Source organism: Echinops telfairi, unplaced genomic scaffold (genome assembly GCF_000313985.2).
Source record: "Echinops telfairi isolate 266 unplaced genomic scaffold, ASM31398v2 ScPeMD7_7458;HRSCAF=8496, whole genome shotgun sequence".
In the NCBI taxonomy this organism is placed as follows: domain Eukaryota; kingdom Metazoa; phylum Chordata; class Mammalia; order Afrosoricida; family Tenrecidae; genus Echinops; species Echinops telfairi.
Window position 1 is genome coordinate 38421454 of NW_022111358.1, and position 10791 is coordinate 38432244.

Consider the following 10791-nt stretch of genomic DNA (forward strand, 5'->3'; position numbering starts at 1 on the left):
TGGGAGCAGGGTAGAATCACGAGCTTTCCCTGCCGTGAGTTGGAGAGGGAGCCGTGCTTCCGGGAGGAGTGTGGTCGAGCGGCTTGCCCGGGGCTCCAACCCCAAGCAGCCGAGTGAGCACGGGGGTCCTCTCTTCCGCAGAGATGGGATCCCTCCGTATCGCGTGGGCAGCAAGAAGCAGCTCCAGAGAGAGATGCATCGCAGTGTGAAGGCCAACGGTCAAGTGTCTCTACCTCATTTCCCGGTGAGTGACCTGGGAGGCGGAAGTTGCGGGTGGGCCCCCAGGAGGTAGGTCTCCCAGGGAAAGGCTGGGAAGCAGGTGGGGGTGGCCGGTTGGAGCATGGAGTTGTTGGGCAGAGTGGGGTGCGGGATGGCCTGTTTGACCTTGAGGAGTTCAAAAAGGGAAGTGTTCTATGAGAAGGAAATTTAGGTACTTCCCCCCTGGAAACTAGGAAACCAGGCATGGTCAGCTCCATATTGCTCATGTCTGTGAAGACAGTGTTTTCAGCGATGCTCAGTGAATACTGGCTGGCCGAATGAGTGAATGAGGCTAGAAGTTCAGGCCTCAGGATATCTGCTTCCTGGCATCTACTGCCCGGCTGGGTCCCTTCAGCCATCCACGGACCCATTTCCTTGACACCATTTCTGTGCTGACCCTGGAGGGCAGGTACTTCGTCTTGTCCGTTTCCAACACCAGCACTTGGGAAGTGTGGAAAACTGGGGTCACGTGGTTGAGAAGAAAGGCCTGCCTTCTTGGGAGGCTCTGGGGTGGCCCTTGTTGCCTCCAGGTCCTCGGAAGCTGGTGGCACCTCGGGGTTTCCTGGCAAGACTCCCATTCCTGGAGCTCCATTCTCACCCCAGCCTGAGATCCGGGGTGCCAGGAAGCGGGAGGAGGGCACCCCGTTGAAAGCAGGCAGCTCTGCTGATGGGTGCTGCCTGCCAGCTGCAGGGAGCCCAACGGATCTGTCCAGTGTGCAGAAAGTTAGCACGCCCCCATCCGGAAGACCATGTGGCATTGGGTTGGGGGCACGTGGCCACGGCGAGCCCTCAAAGCCCCCTGCCACAACCAAGGACAGGCTCCCTTCTGAGTTATTTATTTTTGAATCGAGGAAGGCGAAGATTGCTCTTCTGCCTTGCCCTCAACGCCCCCCCGCCCCCTCCAGCTGGCCAGTCTTGATCTAGTTTTAGTAGGGTTCGTTGTTTTGATGCGTCGGTTTGTGAGTGTGTGTGTGTTTTCACTTTGTCCCAGAGCCTTGATCAGCAGCCTATAGCTGTGAAGCCCCCCACCCCCCGCTCTGGTCCCCTTATAGACCGCTGTCCACTGAATGGGGGCCTGGCCAGTGTCCAGGCAGGGTGATTTTGCAGCTTGGCCTTCTGCCCCAGCAGCCCCCACCCCAAGAGCATGGCCCAGGGAGAGAGGGATCCAAGGAAGGGGGAGATGACAAGCAAGGACGTCGTGGAGGCAGGCGGGCAGCAGGCTGGTGCCGCTTTACATTCCGAGCTTGGCTTGGAGTCGCCCGCTCTCCTTGCCGGCAGGGCCGCAGGCTGCTGCGCGAGCACGCGGGTGCACAGCGGTGCTCCGCTCCTAGCCCGCAGCAGCCTTCTGCATTTCTGTACAAAGGGACAGGAGGGGGCGGCGGGGAGCCGGCGAGATCTAGGCTGCTGTTGAGACAACACCACCTCAAAGGTGCGCAGTGTGCGGCCAGGAAATAAATTACCGCATCTCCTCTGATCCGCCACCCCCACCCCCTTTCCTCTTCCTGCCCCCCACCTCCCTTCCAATCTCACTTTAAAAAAATTTCCAACTCCCTTTCTGTTCAGACTCGACTCTCCACGCCTTGCCTTGCTCCTGCTCCCCTCCCCACTCGGAGAGCTGCCTCCTCCACCCCACCCCCCCAGCCCCCTGCCACCCCTTCCTTTTTATTTTATTTTTTTGATGTTTGACAACAGCCTTTGAAGATTTTCGTCTTCAGAGTAGCTACTGATGGGCCGGTTGTACTACAGAGAGAACAAGCCAGGCCTCTCGGAGAGCGACCAACTGCCCCTGCCCACGGCAAACGCTGGTGGGGACCATGGCTCGCCATGAGGCTGCCGAGCCACTGCATAAAAGTCCCGAGCAGCCCTGGCTGCCTCTCCAGCTGACTGCCAGCCGATCCCGGGGCTGGGGCCGGTGGCACGGGGCCGGGAAGCTTCGGTGAAGCCTCTGTGTGCCGGCCCGCTGACCATGGCCCGCCCGCTCCTCTCCTGTGCCCTGTAGAGAACCCACCGCCTGCCCAAGGAGATGACCCCCGTGGACCCCGCCACCTTTGCGGCTGAGCTGATCGCCCGGCTGGAGAGGCTGAAGCTGGAGCTGGAGAGCCGCCACAGCCTGGAGGAGCGGCTGCAGCAGATCCAGGAGGTGCCGCTGGCCGCCCCTGCCGCCCCCACCCTGGGGACGGGGGTGGGAGGGTGCAGACAGCCTAGTGCAGGCGCGGGGGACGGACTTGTGTGGGGGTCCCCACGTGCTCACTGCACGCTCGCTCGCTTCCCCTCCCAGGATGACGAGAAGGAGGGGCCGGAGCCGACGCTGAGCTCGAGGGAGGGAGGCCCCCCGCCGCACCCTCTGTCCCTCCTGCCCTCCGGCGGCTACGAGGAGGATCCACAGACTATTCTCGACGACCACCTGTCGAGGGTCCTCAAGACCCCAGGCTGCCAGTCACCGGGCATGGGCCACTACAGCCCCCGCTCCCGCTCCCCGGACCACCGCCACCACCACCAGCATCACTCCTCCTTCTCGGCCGGGGGCAAGCTGCCCGCCCCGCTGGCCAGCTGCCCCCTGCTGGTGGCCAAGGGCTTCATGGCCGTGGCCGCCAAGCAGACGACGAAGCATGTCCACCACCACTACGTCCACCACCATGCCGGCCCCAAGACCAAGGAGGAGATTGAGGCGGAGGCTGCCCAGCGGGTGCGCTGCCTGTGCGCGGGGGTTGCCGACTATTACTGCTACGCCCGGTGCAAGAGCCACCCCAAGGCGCCCGAGCCCATGGAGCCACTGGGGTGAGTGTCTGTAGCCCCCGCTGACCCCCTGTAGGTGCCCCCCAAGCCAGTGCCCCGTCAGATCTGAGGTGGGGGTCGGGACAAAGCCCAGAGCAGGGCAGATGGATAGGGGGGGCAGCAGGTGCACCCCCCAACCCCAACCAACACCCCCCCCCCCCCCCCAGTGCAAAGTGCCCCACTTGAGGCCCTGAGATTTAACAGCCTCTCTGGGTTGGTGTGGTTTTTGCATCCCCGCAGCAGCGGCAGCAGCAGCGGCACCTTGGCCAGGCGGAGTGGGAAAGGCACGGAGCTGGGCCAAGCCCTGCCCACCAGGGAAGGAGGGGCTCCAGGTGGGGCTGGGGCACCTCAGCTTCCCGGGGAGGAAGGAGCCAACTCGCAGGATGCCTGGCCCTGGATGCTGGAGAGCGAGCAGACCAAGCCCAAGCCCCAGCCCCATAGGTAAATGCCCGTCCCCGTCCGCAGCCCCCACAACCAGGCAGTAGGGAGGCGACGGGGGTGGCTATTTCTGCTATTTCTGCCAGCGGCCCAACACAAACACTGTTGGCTTGCTCTTGTGCCCTCTGAATGTTGGACGGAGCAGACCACCAGAATGTCAACTTTGGGCAGCTGCCCTCACTTGCTGTTTTTTCCCCCTCCCTCCCTCCTTCCCTGAGAGCAGAGCAGCAAAGCCCCTGTTGAAGTCACATTTTCCAGGGTTGCTGACCCAACACCTCTTTCCTTCTGCACCTCTCCGTTGCTTGTTCAGTGCCCCAAGCACAAAGAAGTCCTACCCTGGGGACTCCGCCCGAGCCGCCCCCAGCGAGCGAGCTGGCCGGCACCACCTGTGGGGGACCAGCAGTGGACATGCCCGAGCCACGCCCCGCGCCCACCCTCTCATCCAGGACCCTGCCGTGCCTTCCCTGGCCCCTCCCAACACCCTGGCACAGTTGGAGGAGGCTTGCCGCAGGCTGACAGAGGTGTCCAGGCCCTCGAAACAGCGGTAAGTGCCTGGGAGGCTCGGGTGTGGAAGTGGAAAACCCAGCCTGTTTAAAAGGGGACCAAACCAGAGCACCTGGCATGGAGTGGACTCTGACCTGCGGACAGCACTCGGGGGTGTCAGACACGACCTGGGCTCCCATCAGGTTTTCAGATGGCCAGTGTGTTTTTTTCCTGGAAGTCCATCCCCTGATCTTACTTTCCAGATGCCTCTGAATGGGCTTGAACCTCCAGCCTTATGGTTGGCAGCCGAGTTGCGTTCACTTTTGTACTGCTCCCTCTGGGGAAGGACTCCCCCTTCTTCCTAGGCCTTGAATCCTTGTAAGGGAAGGAGGTGTGGCCTGAGGGTCTCCCTTCCGGCCCCGCTACATGGTAGCTGGTCATCCTGCTCACCCCATTGGAGGGAAGCGGAGCCCTTCAAGCCAGTTTGCCTAGAAATAGACTAGCCCTTGCCAATTCCTCGCCGAGTTCTCTCCTGGCCCCGGTCACATCAGGCAGCTTAGTGCTCATCTGCAGAAGGCCACACCCACGGGAGCTGCTGGCTGCTGGGTGCCTCGCCGTGGATTAGGACGGCTGCCGGCTGTCTGTTGTTGGGTGCAGTCATTATAGATGCCTAGCACTACAGAGCTCTGCTATAAGTTTTACAGGTTCTAGCCCTGGTTACAGATTGGGCTGCTAACTGCAAGGTCATCGGTTCTCAACCACCACCCCTCTCCGCAGGAGAAAGATGAGGGTGAGGCTTTCTACCCTCGTAAAGCGTTGCAGTCTCAGAAACCCCGCCGGGGCAGTTCTACCTGCCCTGCAGGGTCACTGGGAGTCAGAACTGACTCGATGGTCCTGGGTTTAAGTTTTTTCTCATCTTTACCCGAAAAGAGCCACTGGAGGGAGGGGGTGTTTCCCAGCCCCTCACCTTGGTAGGTGTTTCCCTGTTGCACGACCAGACTGCCTTCAGGCCTTCCAGACGGGCCTGTCGACAGCAGACCCCTGTTGGGGCCCACCATGGGAGGAAGTCCAGACTCTGTCTTCAGGATCCCCAAAGAGCTATTTTATGTCTACCACCTGATTGCCTTGCGGGGTCGGGCTCACTGACACCGCCCCCACCCCCCACCCCACCCTGGCTGTGTCCTCAGGTGCTGTGCAGCAGGCCAGCAGAGAGACAGGAACCACTCGGCCTCTGGCCAGGCAGGCGCCACACCCTTCTCCACCCCGAGCCTGGTGCCTGAAGAGTGAGTATCCTTCCAGCTCTTCCGCAGAGCCCGTGCCCGCGTGCCCGCGCTTGGTGGTCTAGGCCCTGAGACCCCGGGGCTGTGTGTCTTCCTCAAACCCCTTGGGCTTCTCTGTCTGTAAGCCCACCCCTCAATGGTAACATGTGTGACAGAGAGCAGTAGCACCCGGGCGTTGCTGCCACAAATAAGAGTCGTTAAAGAACCGCACCCCAGAAGCCCTGGTGGCATAGTGGTTATGCCTCGGGCTGCTCATCACAAGGTCAGCGCTTCGAACCTACCAGCTGCTTCGAGGAAGAAAGAGGAGGCTTTCTACTCCGTAAAAAAGAGTTGTAGTCTCGGACACTCTCGGGGGCAGTTCTACCCTGCCTTATAGGATCGTTAGGGGTTGGGGTAGACTCGATGGCAGTGAGTTAATCAGAAAGCACGGGGTGCTAAGTCTCCCTCCTTAGCCACATGAACGCTCTTGGGGTCCCTGGACACACCCCAGCCTGTAGCTGGCGGGGGAAGCCATTAGCCGTGCAAACGGGCCGTGAGTGGGCCTGGAAAACATGCAGGGGACATGTTTTTTGCCCGGAGAAGAAGCGATTTCCTCTGTGTTGCCCGACAACACTCACAGGGCGGATGGAGGAGGAAGGCTGGCTTCCTTTAATTACAGGACGGGGCATTTAAACAGAAATCTGCAACCGAGATCTAAAATGGTCTGAATAATTAAAGTTTTCTTTCTGTGCCTCTTCGTCTTGTGCAATGAGCACTGTTTGAAGTCCTGACTAAGCCACCTCCCCGGACCCTTTAATTTTAACTGCTTGACCTTAAGTCTGCCAGCTGTCTTGGTCATCAACTCTTTACTTTTTATTTCTTAAGGCTCTCTTTAAAGATGTGAGCAAATGGGGCAGTGGAAGTAGCTGAGCTAACTGGTGGGCCTGGGCCCCTGAATTACAGGCACCTCAGGAGGAACTCTGGGCTTGGCCCCTCCTCATTCCCTGTGGGAGCCCAGCACCCCAGTGGTACTTGGTACTTGGGGGGCCCCTGTTTGGCGGTGGTGAGGGCGATGGTATCAAAGAGACCACTCAAACGGGGTCACTGTGCAGGAGACTGTGGGGTGGACTAGGTTGCCTGCCTGCAGGAGCGGCTGCCTCAGTTTCCCTCTGGAGATGTTGTTCGGGATGCCCTGCCCCTTGCTGCTTGCTGTGTAAGCGTAACCGCTGAGCCTGTCGCCTGTCACTTTTCCTTCCCAGTCACAAAGAGCCAAAGAAGCTGGCGGGCGTCCACCCCTTCCAGGCCAGCGAGCTGGTGGTCACGTACTTCTTCTGTGCGGAAGAGATCCCGTATAGAAGGATGCTGAAGGCCCAGAGCTTGACCCTGGGCCACTTCAAAGAGCAGCTTAGCAAAAAGGGCAGTTACAGGTAAGCGGTCCCTGGCTGCCCTGGCTGGGGGTGGGCTCCGGGCTGGAGGGCAGCTCCCTGGATCAGACCATACTCAGGAAGGGAAAGTGGGGGGTGGGACTCAGGGAGGACGTCAGGGCACTAAGAGGTAAGCTTCCCTGGCTGCCCTCTTCTCCGGAGTGTGCGGGCTCGGGGCCAGGGGCCCCCCTACCCCTGACTGTACCTGGGAAGAGTGACAGCAGCTTGGGGAGCATGTTGGAATGGGGTGAGGGATGTGCAGCCTCTCTGCTCAATCCTGCCCTCCTCTCCCCCCTGCCATAAACCGCAGCAGAGGCTGCTAGCCCGGGGGTTCCCGTGCACCCCTACACTGGGTAAATACTTTTTCCACCATGTGAGCGCTATTCTAAGGAAAGGAAATCGGTCTGCTTTATTAGAAGGCCGTGTTGTGGGAGGTCTACCTGGTGGTGCTCTGTGTTAGGCTTTGAGCTGCCAACCGAAAGGTCACTGGTTTGGACCCACCGGTGGGAGAAAAGTGAGGCTGTCTGTGCTCAGAAGGCCCCGTGCAGGGTTCCTGTGCGTCAGAGTGGACTCTCCTTGCCAGTGGATTGATTCTGGCGCTTGGGCTACCTGAAAGAGAGGGGTGTGTGTTTGAGAGAGAAGTGGACCAGGCCGACTGACTAGAAGGGAATGAGCCAGAAGCCCTGCTCTCCTGGCCAGGGCCTTGGAGCGGCTTAGCACCCTGATGGGCAGCGCCTCCTCGCTCAGCTTTTCTGCCTGAGGACTCGGCTGTGTTGCCCACGGGTCCTTTGGAGCCGAGGGGCTTTTCCCTGCCGGACCAAGGAGGGGCAGCAGCACGCGAGGGGAGCTGGGTGGAGTAAGGCTTGCCACTCCTCCAGCCCGGAGCTCCTCCTCCTTCCTCCCAGCAGAGTGCAGACACCCACCCTGGCTTGCAGAACCAGGAAGAACTAACCACCTGGGGCCCAGCCCTGACCAGTCGTCCTCTTTCCCTTGGGGACAGGTGATGCCGCCACATCAGTTCTTCCATGGCCCACCTGCCCCCTTCTCAGCAGCCTTTACCCCTTGGGAAAAACCTGGATTCTGCCCTGGTGTTATCTCGGCTGCAGGCTTGGGGCCACGGTGAAGCCAGTAGCATCTTCCCCCTCCCCCAAGAAAACCAAGCCCATTGCTGATGTTGAGTTGGTTCTGACTGGCGGCAGCCCCACGCCTGTGGTAGAACTGTCCCATGGGGTGTTTGGCTGTCGTCTTGATGGAAGCAGATTGCCAGGCCTTGCTTACTTGGAGCTGCCGAGTGGGTTTGCACGAGGTTGATGGTAGATGGGTGGCAGGCTGCTGGAGCCCTCTAGGGACCTTCATGGGTGCCCAGGGCACGCAGTCCAAGGGGGCACTCCCTCCCCGGCTCCTGCCCATGCAGAACAGCACCGAGACTGGAGGCCGCCATAAACTGCCCTGGCCTGGTTCCCCACTGGCCTGGCCTGGCCTGTGCAGAACCACAGCACCCCCCCAACAGGTGGCCGGCCGTGGCTGCCTCCAGAAGGGATTGCTGCAGACTGAGACAGACTCTTCCAAGGCCAGGTCTTCTGCAGCCTTCCCGCCGCTTCCATCTCTGGGTCTATTTGGGCCCAAAGCAGGGACTGGTGGAGGGAGGGCCTGGGCAGGGGTGCCTGGCCGGCTAGCAAGGTGTGGCACTGGGCCATTTGATACCTGGGCAGCGAGGCCCCGGCTGTCCGCTGCCTTCTGTTTTGAAGGGAGAGACATGAGGGTGCACAGCATGGCCTGGACTGTGAGTGGGGCCACAGGGGAGAAGGGCTGAGGGATTCTGGGCTTCCCCCTAAGACTCACTAATAGTGAGCTTGGCCTGCCATGTAAAGCACAAAGACTAATCAATGATCCCCCACCCCCAGATTCTCCTCTGACTGGCTCAGGCCGGGACCAGGGTCCCACCAGCCCCTTATCTCTGCTCTGTCTCAGAAGCTGGCATCAGGGTGCTAGGCTCGGCCTCTGAACGAAGGGTGGTGCTCAAACACACACCCCCCCAACCCCGACCAATGTACCACCCCCTCTCTGGTGGAGCTGGGGTGCCCGGGACTGAGTTGGGGAAAGGCAACATGGGAGGGGTACAACAGCCAGCCTTCTCTCTAGCCGCTTTTGATGCCAGAGGTCGGGCAGCGTGCTGCGTGGGAAACGCGTGGCCTTGGCAAAGCCGGTTTCTTGGAGAAAACCAGTGCAGAGCCTGGCGTTTGAGGTCCTGGGGGTGGGGCCTCTCCCCTCTCCAGAAAGGAGGTTGCTGTTATGTGAAAGGTCACTGTCTGTTCCAAGTTGCTGTAAAAGGCCACCTGGGTTAAGCGCCCCCCCAGTGGGCTGGAGGGGTTGCTCTGGGACATGGTGGTGGGGTTGGGCTTTGCACCTCGCATCTGGAAGCTGGCTGGCGGTGGTAGTGGTGGCGGTGGTCACCCTATCCCAGGCTCCCTGATCCATGGTACCCCTCCCCAAGTTTTCCCCATGCAGGGCACCCCATCCTGAGCAGCCCCTGCCTCCCCAAATAGGCAGCGCTCTCGCTACAGCCCCCCCTCCCCCGCCCCCCGGCACTGTGATGCTCCACTGGGGTGCTTTCCGCCCAGTCAGGAATGCTGAGACCAAAGTACCTTGACTAAACCCAGCTGTTTCGCTTTATTTAGCCTTATCTCCTTCGAAAGTATTTGGCTCACTTTCATTAGCAGGGGAAAATTGCCCTAACCAAAGGGAATTGATTTTGTTTTTTTCCTTTTTAAGAGCAAAGACAAAAACAAAACCCAAATATCTAACCCCGAGACACTCTTCAAAAAAAGTTTTTTTGAGCTTGGTCTTGCCCTGAGGGTGGGTGGGGCCCTTCCCCGTGTGGGTGGACCTGGCAGCTTATAGGAGTGCCTTGCACCCACCCGAGGGTCTCCCTGGCTGGGTCCGAGTGGAACAGGCTGAGGGCCTCGTGTCCTAGGGTGGCGTTGGGAGCGGGCCTGCCCCAGAGGACAGCAATGTCTCCGGGTGGCTGGTCATTTGTGCCTGTGCAATTAAAGTGCTTTAGACCAAAGGACGCTGGGGTGGAATCTCAGGAACCTCTAATCAAGGGGCATAATGGAAGGCCCTTCAGGCCTTGACCTTGGAGGGGTAGAAGGAGATGATGGAGGGAGGGGGAGGAGGGGGGTGCATGGGGCTGTCTGTAGGACCCTGGGCAGCAGGCCTGGGCTGGCCTGCCCCTGACGGTGGCACCAGAGGAGGCTGCCTGGCCCCTGGCCACACCAGAAACATCAGGAGGCCTGGACTGTGGGGTGGGGCAGATGAGAGTTGTCCCCCTACAGGCTGATCCACAAGCGCAAAGCTGGCTGAGCCCCTCCTCTGGGGTCCCTGGCCACGCAAGTAGATGGACTCATTCCTGGCACCCCCAGCCCCTCCTCCTGCTGCAGCTGCTGGTGGGGGCCCCATGTGACACAGTAGACCCGCCCCTTAGGCTTTCTGGGTGGAGGCTTTCTGGAAGCTGACCACCAGGTCTTTCTCCCTCAGGTCCCAGCCGAGTGCTTAACTGTTGCGCCACTACAGCAGGGCGCCCATCCTACTCCGGCAAACATGGAAAGAGACAGCTGTACCCCACAATATTTAACTTCCACAGTGCATCTGGTGGGTGGGGGTCCAGGGTTGCTCTCCTGCCCACACAGGCCTTCTGCTCCCATGCCATCTCGTATCAAACCAGGGTGCTGGTTCCCAGGCTCGCCTGGCTCTGATTCATGAGCTGTCTGTCCTCCAGGTTGGCTTGCTTCTCTGTTCGACGGAGCTTGCTGCTTTATCCACAACCCTCTCCTGGTTTCCCCCTCTCAGGTATTACTTCAAAAAAGCCAGCGACGAGTTTGCCTGCGGGGCTGTGTTTGAGGAGATCTGGGAGGACGACGCGGTGCTCCCCATGTACGAAGGGAGGATCCTGGGCAAGGTGGAGAGGATTGACTGAGCCCGTGGCGTCTGGCCATGGGGAAGAACCAGGGCCCATGGGACCCGCCCTGGACCGGCCCAGGCCACGGTGACAAAAACACTTTGAAGGAAATGTAAACCAATGAAGAAGAACAATTCTTGGGGAAGAGTTGGCCGCTAGACCTTTGGGACGGTGGGGGTGCGTGTGTGCGTGTGTG

At 60.2% G+C, this 10791-nt stretch overlaps 1 protein-coding gene across 2 annotated transcripts in view; it reads left to right on the forward strand.

The window, feature by feature from the left end:
* Positions 1-10785, forward strand: part of AXIN2 (axin 2) — a 32654-nt gene extending 21869 nt beyond the window's left edge. For both annotated transcript variants that reach the window (XM_045299943.1, XM_045299942.1), the window contains exons 4-11: positions 142-244; positions 2258-2398; positions 2537-3036; positions 3274-3474; positions 3782-4015; positions 5142-5237; positions 6473-6640; positions 10487-10785. In XM_045299943.1, coding sequence (XP_045155878.1) covers positions 142-244; positions 2258-2398; positions 2537-3036; positions 3274-3474; positions 3782-4015; positions 5142-5237; positions 6473-6640; positions 10487-10613 — 1570 coding nt within the window. In that variant the 3' untranslated portion in view covers positions 10614-10785. The remainder of the gene's footprint in view (positions 1-141; positions 245-2257; positions 2399-2536; positions 3037-3273; positions 3475-3781; positions 4016-5141; positions 5238-6472; positions 6641-10486) is intronic.
* The last annotated feature ends 6 nt before the right edge of the window (positions 10786-10791 follow it).